General features: G+C 53.6%; 1 protein-coding gene across 6 annotated transcripts in view; it reads left to right on the top strand.

Moving 5' to 3' along the window:
* The window catches only part of LOC116953516 (transcription factor HIVEP3-like), a 116,583-nt gene that overhangs the window by 79,468 nt on the left and 18,502 nt on the right, over positions 1-18,613 (top strand). For 5 of the 6 annotated variants that reach the window (XM_032973804.2, XM_076073998.1, XM_032973823.2 and 2 more), the window contains 3 exons: positions 6,249-12,246; positions 14,127-14,356; positions 15,292-15,467. In XM_032973804.2, coding sequence (XP_032829695.2) covers positions 6,613-12,246; positions 14,127-14,356; positions 15,292-15,467 — 6,040 coding nt within the window. In that variant the 5' untranslated portion in view covers positions 6,249-6,612. Of the gene's footprint in view, positions 1-1,974; positions 12,247-14,126; positions 14,357-15,291; positions 15,468-18,613 lie in introns of those variants that run through there. The other variant, XM_032973776.2, reaches the window with a different exon arrangement.

The raw sequence follows: 18,613 nt of genomic DNA, 5'->3' as shown, positions 1-18,613 counted from the left end.
TAGACCCACAATTCCATCGGCCGGTGTTGCCGGGCGGTTACGTGTGGTCTCTCCACCACGTTGTGAATCACGTACAGCAAAGCCGATGGCCACGTCTCTCTGAATTCTTCTCATCTCGTCAGATTCCAGAAGCTGGATAGTTGCTTGAATGGGCAGCCAGCATGCACTGACAGGTTGTCATGGGGGTGTAGGGCTAAGCGGTGGGCAGCAGAGGGTAGTGCAGCAAAATCCATTGTTGTCCGATACTTATATGCTCCCGTGTCTGTACTCCAAACCTTCACCAGGGCAGTGCCACTGCACTCCCTCTGAGGAATGATAATACGGTCAAGTTTATCCAATTGCTAGGCAATGCCAGGGTATCTGGGTACGGGCGCAATGGTGGCGAGATGTTAAATATCTCACCTGATATACAGGAGGTCGTTGGTTTGATCGCGATCACTGACGCCTGTACATTTGGAGTTTGCGGTGTCTCTCTCCCCATGGTCGTGTGGAATTTTGCCCAGGTCCTCACGTTTTTTGCCTCCACGTTTACAATCAACATGCGTTTAGAGTATTTGGCCGCTACACATTTCCACATGATGAGACACTCTCATTTGTGGTCAGGTCAATTCTGACAAAGAGCTGTATAGCTCAGTGGACCTTACCTGGTAAAATAAAAAAAAATGTTGTTTTATCTTGTGGTACTGCTCTCTGTGCTAGCAGATATTAATAACCGTGGTATATTCAGTATTCATCATTGCAAGCATTTTATCCACACTAATTTGGTGCTAGAGGGGATCATTAACATACACGTTTGCGTGTAAGGAAAATGAATGCAGGCATCGCATTAGTGTGCTAATGGTGTGTCTAATTATCTTTTGCGTTAACATTTGTAAACGTGTGGGCCCACCAAATAGGTCTTATTCGGCCCTCGGTGAATGAACGAAAGCACAAGCCACGTGTTACGAGTAAAGGCGCAGAGTGAGGGAGACTGTTCTACTCTGACACAAGGCTGTCCCAGAGGGCGGGGGTGGCAGGGAGGGGCAAGAGGGGCAATTTTCCCTAAATCTCACACAAAAGACGGCCCCACAACAAACCTCACAAGGGACGAGTGGATGCTGGAATAAAAGGGTCCCCACGTGGTATTCTGCCCATGGCCTCCAGGAACCTCTGGGCGCCCCTGTTCTGGCATACAGATGCGAGTTGATGCCTTTTTAGCTTATTACCCCGAGGTTTTGAAATGGAATTAAATATATCCCTTGGTGAGCTAACCGGTAATCCAGAATGTCCTCCAATTACACTTTATACGATCGTTTAATAAACAGTTGTGCTTAACAGTCGAGGGGCTGCTTTGTGGGGTTGTACAGTAGCATGTTGTGTTCAATCCCAAATGCCAACACCTTGTTTTCTCAGCTGTCAGGGCACAGAGTCTATGGGGATTTTTTTTATTTCTGTAGTGTGGTGTGAATGTGTGTGTGTGTCTTTGTGCGCGCGCGTGTGTGTGTGTGCGCACATCTGTGAGTATGACCGTGGAGAGCGGTAGAGTAGTGGTGAGCGCTTCATGCTACGATCCCAGCGACCCGGGTTTGACTCACACCCATGGCTAACACCAGTGGTGAATATCTGAACTGGTCAGATGCACAAAGGGGCCGTCCATAAATGACGTCACGCGATTTTGGACGATTTTTGACCCCCCCCCACCCTTCGTCACTCGGCGTGACAAAAAGTCAGACCCCCCCCCCCTCAAATATGACGTCACAAAGCTCTGCCCCCCCCCCCCAAAAAAACCACATGCTTCAAATAGCTTTAAACTATTGTCATTGTAGTGCGTATTTAATGTGGCGCTGCAATCTGATGTTGCAGGAGAAAATATTTATTAAAACGTCAATTTAATTAAGTTGAACGTCTTGTCTATATTTATTTAAAGTTGCGCACTTTGACGTGACGTTACATTTCTAACCCCCCCCCCCCCCCCATCGTCACACATCGTCACAAATGTCTGACTCCCCCCCCCCAGGTGCGTGACGTCATTTATGGACGGCCCCAAAGACATATGTAGAAACAGAGATGCCGAAACAGGCAAAGACATGGATATAAAGAGACATACACTGACACAGGAACCGACACATTGGCGCAAATGGACGGATGCACAGAGACACCGACACGGAAATAGGACGCAAGGAGATGGACACATAAAGGCAGACAGACACTCGGACAATGACAGGTACATACACATAGACGGACACATAAATACTTGGGAGGGCAGATGCGCAGAGACGCAAAGATACACGCGGACACAAACGGGCATACAGGGTCGGGGGGAATGCAAAGACAAAGACAAACATCACCTGTGTAGCCTGTTATAGACTGTTGGGGCAAGGGACGCTACTGAGCACCTATGGAGGCTAGCACAGGGTTGGTGACCAACACCACGCCCGGCCGCTTTTATACAGAGGGACACACGGAGAAACTCAGACATGCGAACACGGAACACATGCCGCCTGTGGAACATTGCTCCATACCGCGACTTCTCCCTTGAGGCAAAGGCCCGGTTTAGGGGGAGGGAGAGGCCAATCGGATATACTGTATGTCCAGCGGCTGAAATTGCAAAGGCACCCACGAAAATATACGTAACATTTTTTTGTGATTAACAGAAATTATTACTTTGTTCATATCATTTAATATGAATAATAAAAAAAATTGTGTTAATTGCTGTTTTATTAGGTTGTTTTGATGTCATAAAAAATATTTCTCCATCGGACACATGAGCTTCAAATTATACTGAGAGACAAAAAGAGGAACACAGTTTAGGCAACGTATGCAGGTTATTAGCATCGTTCAGGCTTTTTAAAAAAGTAAGTGGGTTCGGGTCAAACTAAACTCAACAATTTGTATCTCACCAGGTAAAGCCCACTGAGCTAAATAGCCCTTTGTGAGAAGCTACCTACCCACAAATGATAATCCAACGAAGTGGCTTATCATGTGGAAATTTATAGCAGCCAAATAATCTAAACACATGTTTCTAAATGTGGAGGGAAAAACCGGAGGACCTGGAGAAAAAGCCACACGACCACAGGGAGAGAGATACGCAAACTCCAAATATACAGCAGGCGTCAGGGTCAGGATTGAACCCGCGTTCCTTCTATATACCAGGCGAGGGAGTTAACATCTCGCCACTGCGGTGACCCTGTAGCACAAATCATGGCTGTAGCACACATCATGTCTAGGGATGGTGGCCGATTGTCAAGAACAGTGAGACACGAGGGGCAGCCAAGAAAAAGGAGTGCGCCGGATAGTACGTCCACTAAGCAGATGGAGTGACGAAACCAGCACTCATGCGAATGCTTTGTCAATTATTACATCACAGTGATCGTGAGGAGTGGCGGCAACTTGGGGAGGCCTTCATCTAGCAGTGGACTGATCATGGCTGATGATTGTGATATAGAATTAACCTTCTTGGGTAGGGGACAGGGTCAAATCCCCACGGGGGAAGAATCTCTCCTTGCATGCAGGCCCATCTCCTCCAGCAGTTGCACAGCTGTTTATTTATTTGTTTCCCCGCAGGCCACCGCCGCCATGTTACGTAACGCCCTCGTGCACCGCCGGCCCAGCTGCTGTGCTTGGCTGAGCCCTTCTGCCCCGAAATGCCTCCTCGAGTTCAGCAGAGATGGGGAATGTGGATGAAAAGGAGTCAGCGGGGACTGTCCTAGCATTCCACATGGCTGGGCTCCGACAGCAGGAAACGATAGCACATGGAGAATTGAACATTGAAAAAAATGTACAACAGATTTTCGAATGTCATTGTTTTAATGTTCAAGTCAAGGGGGAACAGCCTCCACTAGAGAGAGCTTTACAGAGCCCCTCCAGGAAAGGATTTTTTGTCCTACTTTCTAACGCAGGTCAAACATCTTGGAAGAGATGGGAGTACCCACGCTTTACCCTGGAGGTGGAAGGGGGGGGAACAGTGTAGGACTTAATTTCTCATGGAATATTTTCCGGGTGGCTTGCAGACCGGAGTAGGCGTGCGTCCAGTTACCACAGCGATAACGAGAATGGACGTGGTGTGCCGGGAGTTGAAATATTTGTCGGGTCACTGACCCGGACATGACTCGGCTGAAATTGAAACCTGGGCTCAAACGACGCGTCGACACGTCGACTCGCGTCTCGTCTTCAACTTGCGGCGACGTGCGTCCGAGGCATTCGCCTGCAGGAATGGAACGTCCGTTCAGTTGGTGCAGTCTGCGAGTGCTGCGCAACACGCCGTGGCTTTTCGATAACATTTCACTGCAACCGAATTTCAAGATGCCACACAAATAGAGTGTGGCTTGAGCTTGGTAGAGAAGGGAAGTCGGTCATAGGCAGAGGAAAAGAGGAAGCTTTTCAGCCGGTAGTCGTCAGCACGGATGACTGAGCAGTAGAGTCTGAGACTGCGGAGAGGGGAGGGGGGAATTTGGTTTGGGTGTTGAAGGGCAGTCAGTGAGGCCAATCCTGAATCCCAAAAGCAGAATATCGGTATCGCACCTCGTTTCCACGCTCAAACTAGTTTTTGGAAGCACTGCCCTTCCATTGGCAGCCATCATCCCGTGGTAGAAACTCCATATTACCATGGTGGGTTCAGTCTCCGATAGGGCGAGAAACCCTTACCGATATCCCGCAAAGTGGTACTTGTTTTACCAACCACGGAAGGATGGTGAGCTGAGCTGACCCCGAACTGGGATTTTAACTCACGATCTTTTAAGGGTGAGCCGAGTTCCTTGGATTATAGGATCAGCTGGGTGCAGTGGCGTCCGGATGTACAAACACACATCACAGTGGTTTATACAAAGACTTATAGTTAAGTAAGGTTAAAATAGCCCCAACGACCCACAAGGAGTGGGGAGGGGCTCATGCAGCAGTGGATAGACAAAGAGATGTACATGTACACAGTTACAGACATCATTTTGCAATGGTCACCTTGCAAATTGTGATATGCACAAGCCAGTTGGTTACATGATCCGTTCCAGTAATGGTATAATTGTACTTGAGGTTTTTTGTTTAAATACAAAAGATGTGGGACGCCGCTGTGGTGCAATGCTTGGCTCACTGCGATTGCAGTGGCCAGTTCGGTTAAATAATCCCAGCGTGGTAGTTGAAATGATGGCGCAAGTTTCTTTGAAACCATCTATCTCTGGCCAACCAGCAATACACTGTAAGTGGGTACACCGTGGTTAGTCGATCACAGGTCACGTGTGGTGGGGAAAAGTGTGGGCGTTCCCACCTTTGTTTACAATACGCCTGGCCAGTGCACTGGAAGAGTAGGTCAAAAAAGGTAGCGGCTCTCGAGAGCAGCCTCTGGTGGAGGATTCAAGGCCAGAAGTGACGTGAGCAGGCAATTGCAGGGGCTGAACCTTTGCTGTCCTTGCACTTTATGAAAAGGAACGCTTTGCATGCGCTAACATTCGCTTCTTTGTCGTGTCTGCTGGAGGCTCCGCGATGTCTCGCTTGCTGTTTTACAAATGACGAATAACCCGGCGCTGTCATTTTCACTGCCACAGTTCACGTCGCACATTTCTGTTCGTCAGCGAGGTACCAGTCACCGCTAAATAGGGCCCTTTTAAAATGCGGTGAATGTGTGCGTTTGTAATTTTTTCTTCACTCTCTTAAAAAAATCTACCTGAAATGTGCAATGTAATGAATGGTTGAATAGTATAGAATAACAATCGTTTCTTTATGCATGACCTTTTGGGAGAACATTGAGACAAGTCTCTTTTTGCAAGGGGAATTTGATTTAAAAAAATACTTTGGGGAATACATCAACAACAACAACAATTGAAATGAACAATTACAAGTATTTACCCGGAAAATCCTCAGCGAGCCTCAAGACTCTCTTTCAGGTGGCTCCTGCGTTTGGGATGTTTGGCCAATTCCCTGAATGAGTAGTTAGCTTCATGTTGGAGTAAACTGGAAAATGTGGACAACAACCCACAATGCCGTGTACGAGGAGGTGACACCCTGCACTGCCATCTCCTGGTCACTATGCAGCCCAATGCCCACAACATCTGGCAAACCCTTGTGTTCATCCATCTTAACTGTTTAACCAGGCTTTACTCTGTTAGGCTTCTAAGATCTGACAAGGTCGGGCACAATGGTGATTTGTTTTGTAGGTCAATCATCGATACAACTATTTGACGTGAATAATAATTACGCAACCTCAGTATAAACAAAACAAGTGTGAAAAATAGGGTAATTACGTTGTGCGAATTAATGTGTTTTGCCATGTGTTGTTTCAGGTGAATGAGTGAGTGGAGATGAACGTGGCACTTTCACAAGGCTTTACAACGCAATAGACGGAGCTTCAAACACGTCCCTAAAAACAAGAAAACCAGCTTCTCCGAATGCCAGTTATACATCCAGAGTGATGGATCTGTGGAATGGACGCGTGCTTCTGTGGCTCTGCTCGGTTGAAAGCACAAAATACGAATCTGGGGGCGGCTTGTAAGAATAGGGCAGCTGCATGGAAACACGAGAAGGCTCGATGGTGCAAATTACTCTTTTTATTTTTTGATGTATTCCTGGAGCAGAACCGGAGCTAAATGTGGCACGCGGCAAAACGCGGGGTTCTCACAGGGCGATGTTTTCCTTGGGTACGCCTAGATGTTGAGCGGAAAGAATCCGAAATCTCCGCAGCCCAAAAGTGAGTCAAGGATCGGTCCAGATGTCGCCGGCCAAGCTCGAGTTGCCGCTGTCTCGTGTGCAGCTGATTCTGCGGGGGGTTGGGTGTCCGACTGCGCCCTGGCAGGCTCGCTGAGAGCCATGGAGCCGGGACAAAATCTTGTGCACAGCAAGCCCGCTGCAGCCGCCGACGCAGACAGCGCCCTTTCCGAAGCGCGGGCGCGAGCTTCTTCTTCGCACGAGAGTGCCGCCCGCACGACGAGAGTCAGCAGCCTCGAGCCACAGCCCCCTCATCGCCCAGCCACCTTCGTCGACATCTCAAAGCCGCAGAGCCCGGAGGCCGAACGGTGGCCGGGATCTCACGGCGATCTGGATCGTGCTTGCGGCCGCGAACCTCACGCCGTCTCTCCACCGGCGCTCCCATCGCAGCAGCTGCTGTCCCTTCAGCCTCAGCCACCGCCGCACCCGGCGCCGCACATCTACAGCGTGACACTCCCGCCCAGCTGCGGGGCAGAGCAGGCAGGTTACTACCGGCGGCCCGCCGCATCCCGCGATGCCGCACCGTCGACGGAGGTGTCCGCGGCGGCACAGGCATACGTCTTGCACCCCGGAGGGTCCGCTGTCCGGCCCGTGTGCGAGCAGGTCACCGACTTGCTGCGCAAGGAGAGGAGGCCAAAGAAGCCAGGCAAGTACATCTGCTCATACTGCGGGCGGGCGTGCGCCAAGCCGAGCGTCCTTCAGAAGCACATCCGCTCCCACACTGGCGAGCGGCCGTACCCCTGCGCCCCCTGCGGCTTCTCCTTTAAGACGAAAAGCAATCTGTACAAGCATCGCAAGTCGCACGCGCATGCTTTGAAGGCCGGGGCAGGGCCCAGCGGAGACGAGGGGGAGGGGGCCTTCCTCGAGTCGGGCAGCGTGGACGAGCAGGAGGGCCGCTCCGAGGGGGACGAGACCACGGACAGCGAGGACGAGAGCGGCCTCGAGGAAATGGCCCAAGCGAGCTCATCAATGGGCCCCGAGCCTCCGACGATGACGAGCAAAAACGTAGCGGTGCCTCCGACTTATCCCGCCGAAGCAGAGGGAAAGTGGGTTGGCTCCTTGGCGGCGGCCACCTGCTTGCAGCCCGTGGGAATGGTTCCGGAGCACGGAATGGTGGTGCCGTCGCAGCCACCCGCGCCGCGCAGCAGGAGCCCCAAGCTGCATGAGGCGACGAGGGAGCGGCCGACCACGTGCCACCCCGGAGAGCACCAGGCGGTGCGGCAGAAGTTGGCGTGGACGCTGAAGCTTGCCGAGCGGAAGAGGCTCGAGAGCGACCAAGTGCAGGGCCTCCAGAGGCAGCCCAGGTGCCCGCCGCACCCCTCGCTACAGCTGCTGAGCCCGATGAGCAAAAGCAGCACGGACTCGGGCTACTTCTCTCGTTCGGAGAGCGCCGAGCACCAGGGCAGCCCGCCCGGCGCGGCGCCCGCCATGACGTACAGGGAGATGGTGCTGGGAAAGAACGTGCCTCCCGGTCTGAGAGGGACCGACGCGTACGTGTCCGCTGCCGTTGCGGAGACCGTCGCGAGGCCCGGGCAGGGGAAGCTGCCGTTGGAGAAGAGGCTCATAGAGGAGCACATCTCCAGGCTGATTTTGCACAACGAGGCAGTGATGGACGACAAGGAGCTGGACAGCGTGAAGCCGCGCCGCATGTCATGGTCGCGGAGGGGCAGCTTCGACTTCTCGAAGCAGCACCCGGAGTGCGACCCCGATACGTCGAGGGGCTCGACCCCGCGGCACCGCCTTGCCGACGAGCATCACAGGCCGCCGCACGGCCACGCCTCCTCGATCTGCCCCGAGGCGGCCCGATGGAGCGCGGAAGCGGCCCCGCTCAACCGGAGCAACTCGACGCCGGCGACCCCCGGCTATGCGGGGCGGGCCGAGGCCACCGGGCGCCTGCCAGGCCCGTCACGCTCCAGCCGCTCCTTCGACGAGGCGACGCCGCCGCGCGGGAAGGCGCAGCCGTACCCGGGGCACCAGCGCACCCTCGTGAGGCAGAAGGCCATCGAGGTGCCCCTGGCCGGCGAGAGCCAGGCGGCGCCGCCGCCAGAATTTTCCGAGCTCAAGTCCGTGTCGATGGACGAAGGGAAGAGGGGCCGCTCCTTGGGGGAGACCCTAACGAGGCGCTACCGAAGCTTGGAGGAGAGCTACTCTCAGGAGGAGAGCGCGGAGAACGATGCCTTCTTGCAGGTGAGGAGACGGAAAGGGTCCATGTACGAATGCGAAATCTGCGGCGTCCGCTACAGGAAGGCGGAGAACTTTGCTGTGCACAAGAAGTTTTATTGTTCGGAGCTGTACGCCCCCAAGCTCAAGCAGACTGCCCCCAAGGTGCCGCTCGAGTCGGAGACGCCGCAGCGGGACACGCAGCCACAGATGGTGCACTTCAAGGTGTCCGCGGTGGCTTCGGAGGGCGTTGTGGGTGTGCGGAAACGCAGGAAGGAGAAGACGGCTGGAGAAGAAGAGGAGTCTCCACCGGAAAAGCCCACGGCGCCGCTGCACGGACACTTTCTGACATCGTGGCAACAAACCGTTCCTGCATCATCGTCTGTGCCTGCACACCTCCATCGGGAACATTACGCGTCCGCGAGCCTCAGTAGCGCCCCTGCAGAGAGGGGTGGCGAACCGGCTGCGACCTGCCGCCCGGCGACGACGTACACAGTAGCGGCGGCGGAAGGGCACCCTTCTCAGAGAGGCGATCGCATTTGCTCGTTACACGCTCCTCATAGCAGAGGAGGGGAGGACATTCACTCGGCCGTCGAGAGGGCGCTCGAGGCGGTGCCGGCCGTGATGCGGACCGGCAGCAAGGAGATTTCTGTGATTCAGCATACAAAGTCTCTGAGCCGACCTAGCTCCTTCGAGAGGGCGGAGTCGGTGGAAGCGACGCAGGGCGAGGGGGAGCCGACGACACAATCGAGTGGCGTGTCTTTACTCAAGGAAAGTTCGACAGGCCAGTATGAGAGGGCGGAGGGCGCAGAAACACAGGGTATTACATTTTCAGTGCCTTATCAGCAGCAACAGCAGCAGCAGCCGGTACAGCAGACCACCCTCCTGGTGCCAGAGATACTCGTGACGGAGGACACGGACAAAGACCCGACAGAGGCCGCGAGGAAGGAGCAGGAGAAGGCGGCCCAGGAGTTCCAGTGGCCGCAGAGGAGCGAGACGCTGTCGAAGCTCCCCGCCGAGAAGCTGCCCCCGAAGAAGAAGCGCCTGCGCCTGGCCGACCTGCAGCACTCCTCCAACGAGTCGAGCACCGAGTCATCGTCGCTGTCACGCAGCATGAGCGGCGAGTCGAGCAGCATCTCGCGCGGCTCCAGCTTCTCCGCATCCTTCGAGCGAGACGACACGGCCACCAAAGCACAAAGCGCCGTCGCTGCCAATGTCGCTGCCGGTGCCATCGTCGCCGCCGCCAGCAAACCGTCCGAGTTCCTCACCGTGCCCAGCGCGCACCACCACCGCGAAGTCAAGGAGATGTGCCGCTCATCCTCGGAGCAAGGACCCGCCCCGGAGCAGCCGGTGCAGCTGTCCGAAACCCGTAGCAAGTCGCTGGACTACGGCAGCGGAACGCAGCATCCTGCGCCGACGGCGCCAGCGGTCACGTCGACAGCGGCGATTGGCACGTCGAGGCGAAGAGGAATCTTGGTTCGTCAGGCGTCTTTAAGCGGAAGCCCGGACAGCCCCGAACCGGCCCCGCCCCAGGGCGAGACGTCTTCTCGGCCGTCGTGGCGAAGCGAAGCTTCGGACACAAAGGAGCAGCACGTGCAGAGAACGTCTTCAACCGGGATGTCTCCCCGGACACCCGAGCAGAGTGCGTCTCCAAAGCCCTCGGCGTCTCGTCGTGACGCACAGCCGCCACCTGCGCAGCGGATGTTTGTCCCACCTCCACCGGCTCCTATATTGATCAGCAGCGCCCTGGGCCACCTGCCCGCCGTGGGTACGCTGCAGCCCGTCTACTCCCTTTCCCACCTGCACTTGCCACTCTCCCTTCCGGCCATGCCGCTGCACCGACACCAACTGCCGCTGCATTTCCAGATCCCGCAGGCGCCGAGCCCGCCGCCGCTTCAGCGAGTCTACGGCTGTCCGCTGAAAATCCCCGTCGTGCAGGGCCTGAGCACGTTGTCTCACCTCCAGCTGCCCCTCCAGCAGCTCGGCGTGCCCCGGTTCCACGTGCCGCAAATAGCGGTGCAGACGAACGTGCCGTTCATCATCCCTGCACCGCCATCGTTTGCGCAGCGCGCGTTTGTTCCGCGAGAGCTCTCGGACGCCAAGGGGAGCGGAAGCCCACTCTTCCAGGCCGCTTTGGGGCGCGGCTTCACACCCCTGCACCCGCTGCACCTACCACGGATGTCACAAGCGATAGTCGCAACTGAACATCCGAGACTTCTGACGCCAGTAACTTCCCTCATGGTTCCGGTGAGGATCCAGACTCCCTTTCCTTCGTACAGCTACAGCATGTACACCACCCTCTCACAGATGCTGGTCACCCAAGCCCAAAGCAGACCTCAGCCAGTCGTCATCTGCCAGTGGAACAATAGACAGCTCGTGTCGGGTGCCTTGGGCCCTCGTCCCAGACCCGGCCGTGCGACCGCAAGCCCTCACGTGTCTCCCATCACGCCAGCATCACCCGCCTCACCGTCGCACCAGCTTTTGAGTGAGAAGATGCAGCTGTCATCGCTGCCGGTGTCCGGGCTGGAGGGCGTGTCCGAAATGCCTCTGCCCGTGGCTGGCAAGCGCATGCTGTCACCCGCGAGCAGCTTTGAAATCGCCATGGAAATCCGCGGACAAAACCAGAAGCGGGCCAAGGAAGAAGACCATTCGGTCGGCTCGGAGGAGGGCATTGAGCGGGCGTCCGAGCCAGAGAGGGTCAAAGCATCTTCACCCGTCAGGTCAAGGCCGCCCACGTTGGTGAGACAGCACTGCACCACCAAGACTTTGGAGAGCAGTTCCACCACTCCCATGAACTCCACCCGCGATTTAGCATCCACGGACTCCTTTTCCAAACTGGAAGTCTCTGTCGTGCTGGAGCAGGTGACTCAAGGAGAGGAAACGGACAAGGAGTGCAAGCCGAGCATTTCAACGCAAGTTCTGCCATCCGTGCGCTTCACGAGCAACATGCCACCTGCCCCAGACCCTGCCTATGACAACCTCCTTCCTGGAAAGTGTTCCCCTCCAAAGTCCACGCCACCGATAGAAATTGTCATCTCGGACATGGCCGGCACTGCAACTGAGGTATCGACGAGTCTGTGCATGCAGGAGATTGGCCGAGAGCAGGCAGTCTCAGCGGACGCCCGGGATGTTCCGAATCTCCAGCCCACCACGACCGTCACCTGGTGCTTCTTGGTGAACTGCCGGCCGAGCCCCGTACCGCAGGACGAGAACACGGAGTCGGTCTATGCCTCCTGGGGGCGCGACTTGGACCACAGAGGCAACTGCAATCCCCTAGGCCTGTCCACCAAGGCCGCGCTGGGCCTCCTGTGTTCACGGCAGAGGACCACCATGTCCATCTATACCAGCACGATGATTACCCCTGCACGGGCTGACCAGATGGTACAGTCCAGCCAGTGGAAGCCAGGGTTGGCTAAGGTACTTGCCCTTCACTGCCAGCAGCACATGTTTCCGTATTTATTTTTAAACTTTCATCCTTCATTTTTAGCACTGAAAGAATGTTAAATTCCCGTATTATTTCCAATTTCAAGAGTCTGGCACAAGGCGACCCAATGTCAGACCATGTTGCTCTAATTTTAAATTTTTGTGATGTATTAGCTGGGATTAAGTGAATGATTAAACGTGTGGGGAAGCTAGCATTAAGTGGAGTATATTTAATTTAAGGTAACATTCCTGCCAACATTGTAAAAATGCATAGTGCATTATTAGCTCTCTGCCAATGATTCCTGGAATTGTAAGATTGGATGTTATTACATCTTATCTGCATAATATGGTGGCTAACACTGCAGAGAGGAGAATGTAAATGCAGCCAGCCTTGTACTGGCACATAAGGTCACCTCATGTTCTTTAATCTGCTTCCACAACATAAAAATAAACAGCAGCCTATTTTCATGCCATTTCATTTCTTGAACGCGACGCACATTTCAGAAATAGCCCCATCAAAATGTGCGCTTCGAGTACAATTCGTTGTACCTGAGCAGTGTTACTTGCGGTAGCGCAGCGGTTGGGGACTCCATGCTATTAACCTGGTGGCCGGCGTTTTATTACCGGTCATGGCTGATATCAGCAGCGAGCGACATCCTAGCCGTTCATGAACCCTCCCAGCATAAGTATGGCTCAACAGCCCCGTGATGACGTGGCTTGGAGTGGGGGGGGGGTTTCCTCATCCAACAGTAGATTGATAAAGGGCAGTAAATTTAGAGTTTTTCTTTGGATTATTCCGTTTTGGCTTACGGGGAGAAAACATCGGAGTTTGAAGGGCACATCAGATGGGAGAGCGAAGCTTCCTTGCTCTCAGCCAGACTCTGACGTTCTTTGTGGCCAGCGTATGCTTCTGGCTCAGCGTGGAAATTTGACAGTGGAAAATCCATGAGTGGCCAGGAGGGGCTCAGCACTTGTTCAGCTGGGATGTGTTCGTGTAAAATGAGTATAAGAACCCCAAGGGAGCCCAAGCCTTGCCTTCATCTTGACCATCGATACTTATACTTTTTTTCCACTGTACAGCCCAGCACGGTTCAAGAGACGCAAGGTTGTTTTGTTTTTTTCCGCTGCAGAAGCTGAGCCGTACCACGGACACCACACGTAATGAATGGTGGGGACGTGTGTAGATGATGCGGTCACACTGTGTCCTCAGTGTGTACTGACTGACATCACGCACAGTTATAGCGTAATTAGCCCTGCCTGCCCCGGCCCTGCTTGGCCCTAATCCAAATTTGTAGTCCCCTGCAGACTTGGGTGTATCGACCACAGTGGTCTCTACGCACACTATTAGCTCTCCCTCGAAATGCTTCTTTACAGTCCATGTGGTTACCATGTTAAAGATATCATAAATGTTAAATGCTATTATGCACCAGGGCAAATCTAGGGCGGTTGCCACCAGCAAAGCATTGTCGAGGAACAATTTTGGCAACTTGGTCCGTCAGTGGTGTAGAGTGGTGGATTTGTGCCCAGCCAATGAAAATAACATTTGTTGAAAGGTCAGTGAGGATTACAAAGATGGGGCCACAGAGCACATAACTCTGGGTAGTTATTTGACCTCTGTGTACGATCTGATTGCAATTCACCATCGCAGTTGCCCACTGTCGGTAAGCCGCAGTCAGATTTATCCAGACTTTGGGGAATATATTTTTTGTTACAATTGACAATGGTGCGGCAGCTATTGCCAGTTACAGTTGCTGGTAAACCCTGCCCTGAATTTATCCCGTGGTGTATTGTGGACTTGAGGCTCAACGTCTCAAACCATGTTGACGATGGAGACAATGGCGGTGACGCATTCAGTCGCCACCCTCGTTTTCCAGGTTGACTCCCGGGAAAGCGGGGTCGGCGGGGTCGGCGGGGTCGGCGGGGTCGGCGGAGTCGGCGGGGTCGGCGGGGTCGAGATCCCGGCTGCCCCCGAGGGCCCTGTGGAACCGGTGGCGGCGGCGACAACGCCCGGCGGTGCGCGGGAGGCTGGAGACAGCGCTGCGGAGGCCTGCGACCCCACGGGACCCAGGCCTAAATCCAACCGCATCCGCATCTTCAAGGGAGGGTAAGGACAACGCGTTCAGCACGTCGGCAAGGTTAACTTTGGAACGTGCTTCTTTTACTCAACATCTCATCCGTCATCATGTTCACCGTCATCGCGTTCATCATCGGCCGTGGTCAATCGACTGCTGATTGAAGGCCTCCCCCAAGCCAGCGCCCTCTCGCACAGTCCTGCGATTTAACTGTCCATTTAGAGACCTCCACACGAGCCGATTCCATCGCTCCGTCTCCATGGTGGACGTGCTGTCATGCGAGTTCCTTCCTTTGTCGCGTAACGTCAGCGTACGGTACACGCGCCCGTCAGTTGAGGGATGTCCTGGATAAGCCTGATAACGTACTTATAAATATAAGGTAACCCATGCCAGCTTCCTTCGAACACTTTACAATCCAATTTTGATTGACATCTCCTCACAGATGGCCGCACAATGAATTTACCGATTTACCTTCCGTCATCCCCTCCGTCAATGAGATCGTGTGTGGGGTTATCAGTGGAGCTGGGGCGACTTGTCGGTTACTCGACCTAAAACGATTATCGGCTACTTTTTGTGGTCAATTACTCAGTCACTTTAAAAATGGTGGCTGCCCGGACATCTTCCGCGGAAAGCACGAAACCCCTCTCAGCCACGTGATGCGCTGATGATTATGTCACCAAGCCCTGCCCACCAACTCCCGCCCAGCGGCAACACGTGTGAAACGGAGGTGAGACTTGTTTTTCAAGACATTTTTACGTTATCCAGTTTGGCTGAGTCATCAAAGCGACAGTCGGGAGAGAATAGCCCAGCTCTGACGAACAAGTTTTTTTTTTTCCCCAGGACCCCTCTGATTTTCTTCTCTCACGTGTGTCCACCTGTCCGGCCCCCCGAAACCACACCCCCGCCGCCCAAACTCCTCATCCCCTTACCTGCCTTCTCCGGCACCCCACGCACCCCACCACTGTAGGTACAAGTCAAACGAGGAGTATGTGTACGTGCGCGGCCGCGGACGAGGCAAGTACGTGTGCGAGGAGTGCGGCATCCGCTGCAAGAAGCCCAGCATGCTGCGCAAGCACATCCGCACGCACACGGACCTACGGCCCTACTCCTGCCGCGTCTGCTGTTTCGCCTTCAAGACCAAAGGTACGCAGCATGCAGCAAGCAAGGCCCGGACGCGGACTTCTGGTGGCGAGTGCCCGTTGCGACGATAGTGTCAGTGATGATTAAGTGATAAAAAAATATAACAATACGATGCCAGTGGAGTGGCAGCCAAAGGAAGGAACTCGCCTGAAAGGATTTCCACCGCACAGATGGGATGATATAATCGGCTCTATTGCAGGTTTCCAGGTGGTTTGAGTCGTAATTGAATTTGGGTGAGGCCACGTAATGATCTGGCCAAATTGTGTCTTGAAACCCCCCTGCCCTACAGAAAGAAAAACGTGGGTGTATCTAATTGCTAAATTTGGTTGTGAGGATTGTTCTTCAATGTTCCTGTGAACTGAAACTATAATAAATGCGAGTACATAACGTGACAATGTTATTTGCCAATATCGCGTGGTGGAGCGTTACAATATATACATTTGGCCAGAAGGATTACGTGGCCCAATCCAAAAAATCCATTATGAATCATTGTGGTAGGCTGCGTAAATCTACGCTTTGAGTTCTCTCGAAGGATTGTTACATCGCAGGGGTTGATGGCTGGTGGTCGAGACTAATTATGGAATGGCAGTCAAAGGAGGGAACACACCAGAGACGATTTCTGCTGTGTAGATGGAACGATGAAATGAGCCATTTGCAGGATCTAGATGGATAATGGCTTATCATAATGATGATGATGATGATTAGGGCTGGCACCACACTCATGGGGTTGGCACGTCTCCACGGTGCTGATGTTGGTCTGAGTTGACATCGGTGAGACCCAGACTAAATTCCACATTCCATTTGCCACTGCTGTTGTGCATCAAGATCAGGAATTGAACTTTGCCCGCTGGGGGGGGGTGGTTACACATCGCACTCACTCACCGCACGTGTGCGAGTATGCACGCACACATTTTATACACACCCTAACGCACAGCATCCGATTCCAGCCAAACTGCTTTTTAAAAGCCTGCATTCAGTGAGCCCCAAATGCGGTGCGTGCCGCGATTCGAATGTTGGCTCGTGCAGGCCTCTCTGCTTTCCGTCAGCCATGCTGCCGCGCGAGCAGCTCTCCCCCCCCCCCCCCCTCGTGCCACGTTCCATGCTCACACCTGCAACCCTCACCCGGCTGGCACCAGGCCACCCGAGCAAAGCCGTCTCTTCCAACCGCTCGCCAAATCATTTTTTTGACGGCCGCTTTAGCGCCAGGTTCGACGGTTCGATTCCTGCCACCACCTGCTACATTTCCGCAGGCGTTCGCTATTAACGTCGACATTGGAGGACCGCAGATCGTGGTGGATTCCTGTAGGTCAACCGGCCAATGCATACCTCTCAATCTCATTCATCAATCTTACTAACGAGTCTGCTAGGCAGCATGCTGGTGAATTGCATTGAAGGCTCCACGAGTTTAGTTATTGTATGACCAATGGCCAGTGGCTTAATTTCTGCCAGGTCTGTCCAAGTCACTGACCCAGAAAGAGTTTCTGTGACTGGTGTACACACCACGCACAGTACGTCCCTCTCTCTGGCTGTGGATAATCATCACATGCCACCTGCTGATCTTCCAGTAGCCTGAAAAATATGCATTGAGAAATCAAACCTTGCTCAATAACATATGACCAAATGACACATAATGTGCCCGATCTGGTCAGAGCTCAGAAGCGAATGCAGGTATTGAGCCTGGACAATTCTTGAATGGGCCACCACCGTGTATGACCTGTCTACTCTGGGACTACGCTGGGGCAGCAGAGGGCGGTGTGGCAATATCCATTGTTGTTCTGTGCTTATACGCTCCCACACCTACGCTGCCCAACTTGACGAATCCACGTTGACCAGCGTGGTGACCTTTGGTAAAATAACCCCCACGACCCGCACGGCGGGGCGACGGCCCTCATCCAGCAGCGGATTGACACCATCACACAGCGGCCTACTCCGACACACACACACACAGTGTCCCGGGATGGGAGCTGTGCCCACGGAACTGACTGGGCGGCGGACGTTTTGTCCCCTTGGATTGAAGTCTCCGATTCTATTTTGGTCGCGGCGAGCGCGGCGAGTCGGATTTACTCTAAAATAATCGCACGGCTGCGAGGCGCCTATTGTGTTTTACGTCTGCAGCCTTAAATATCATCGCTCGTGAGTCAAAGGTTCAAGTGCACAATAGTCCACCGCGTTGAGCAGACACCACCTTACAAGTACAGTTCTGTCTCTATGTGTCTATGTTGAACTTCTTTTGCACCGTATGTAGCCAACCGTGCTAATCGGAGGTGCGGGGAAGGACAACTTACTGAACACAAAAAGCAGTTCTAAATAAATGAGTTTTCAATCTAGATTGAAATATGCACAGCTCCAGTGGTTTCCTAATATCGGAAGGAGGAGCGTTCCAGACAGCCACAGATGCGCATCTAAAAACGCGCTATGCAGTGGCCGTCTTTGTTCGATGGCTAGCCAAAAGCCTGTGCTGGGGTGCGTGTGTGTATATATAAATACAACTTGACCGACGGCGCTCAGCAACTCGCTACGCGAGGGCTCATCGAGACAATCCATCTCTGAAAAGAAACCGGTGGTTTTCTACTGAGTTAAGCTGGAATGTTGCTTATCTCCTGTCCACAGCCCTGAGCCAGTGGTGAAAATTACACACTCCAAAGGCTGGGTGCAAAGCCTATCCGGGGCAATCCATAAAACAACTACAACAGTTATCTTTCCAACAAAGCGGAACTTATTTTATTCACCCCAAAAGGGGATTATGAGCTGAGTCCACCCCGACCGGGATCTGAACTTCCAACCTTGTGATGCGTGCCGCTCGCTGTACCCCTGAGCCGCCCCAGGCAGACCCGGGGGGGAAAAACAAACAGATTTTGATCATCAAAAGCATGCACATGCATTTGCATGCGAGTTCATGCTGTTGTTTGTTTTATCTGGCTGAGTGGCACTTCTGGCAGTTTCCAATTCGCAAAAGCATGTTGAAGTAGAACGGGAGTGGTCGTTCGATTTGGCATTCATCCAATAGATGTACTTTTCCCTGCCATAGTAATGTGGATTTGCCACTGCTAGCTGAAGATTGCCAATTGAATGGAGGCGGGTGCTACTCCACCGCTCGTTATAGCAGAGAGACAATTAGAGTTTGGCTTTCATGTATATTGAATTTTCTT

The sequence above is a fragment of the Petromyzon marinus genome, chromosome 3 (genome assembly GCF_048934315.1).
Source record: "Petromyzon marinus isolate PM22_M1 ecotype Great Lakes invasive population chromosome 3, UKy_Petmar_22M1.pri1.0, whole genome shotgun sequence".
Taxonomy (NCBI): Eukaryota; Metazoa; Chordata; class Hyperoartia; order Petromyzontiformes; family Petromyzontidae; genus Petromyzon; species Petromyzon marinus.
Note: the sequence above shows the minus strand (reverse complement) of the source record. Positions and strands in the feature narration are given on the sequence as shown.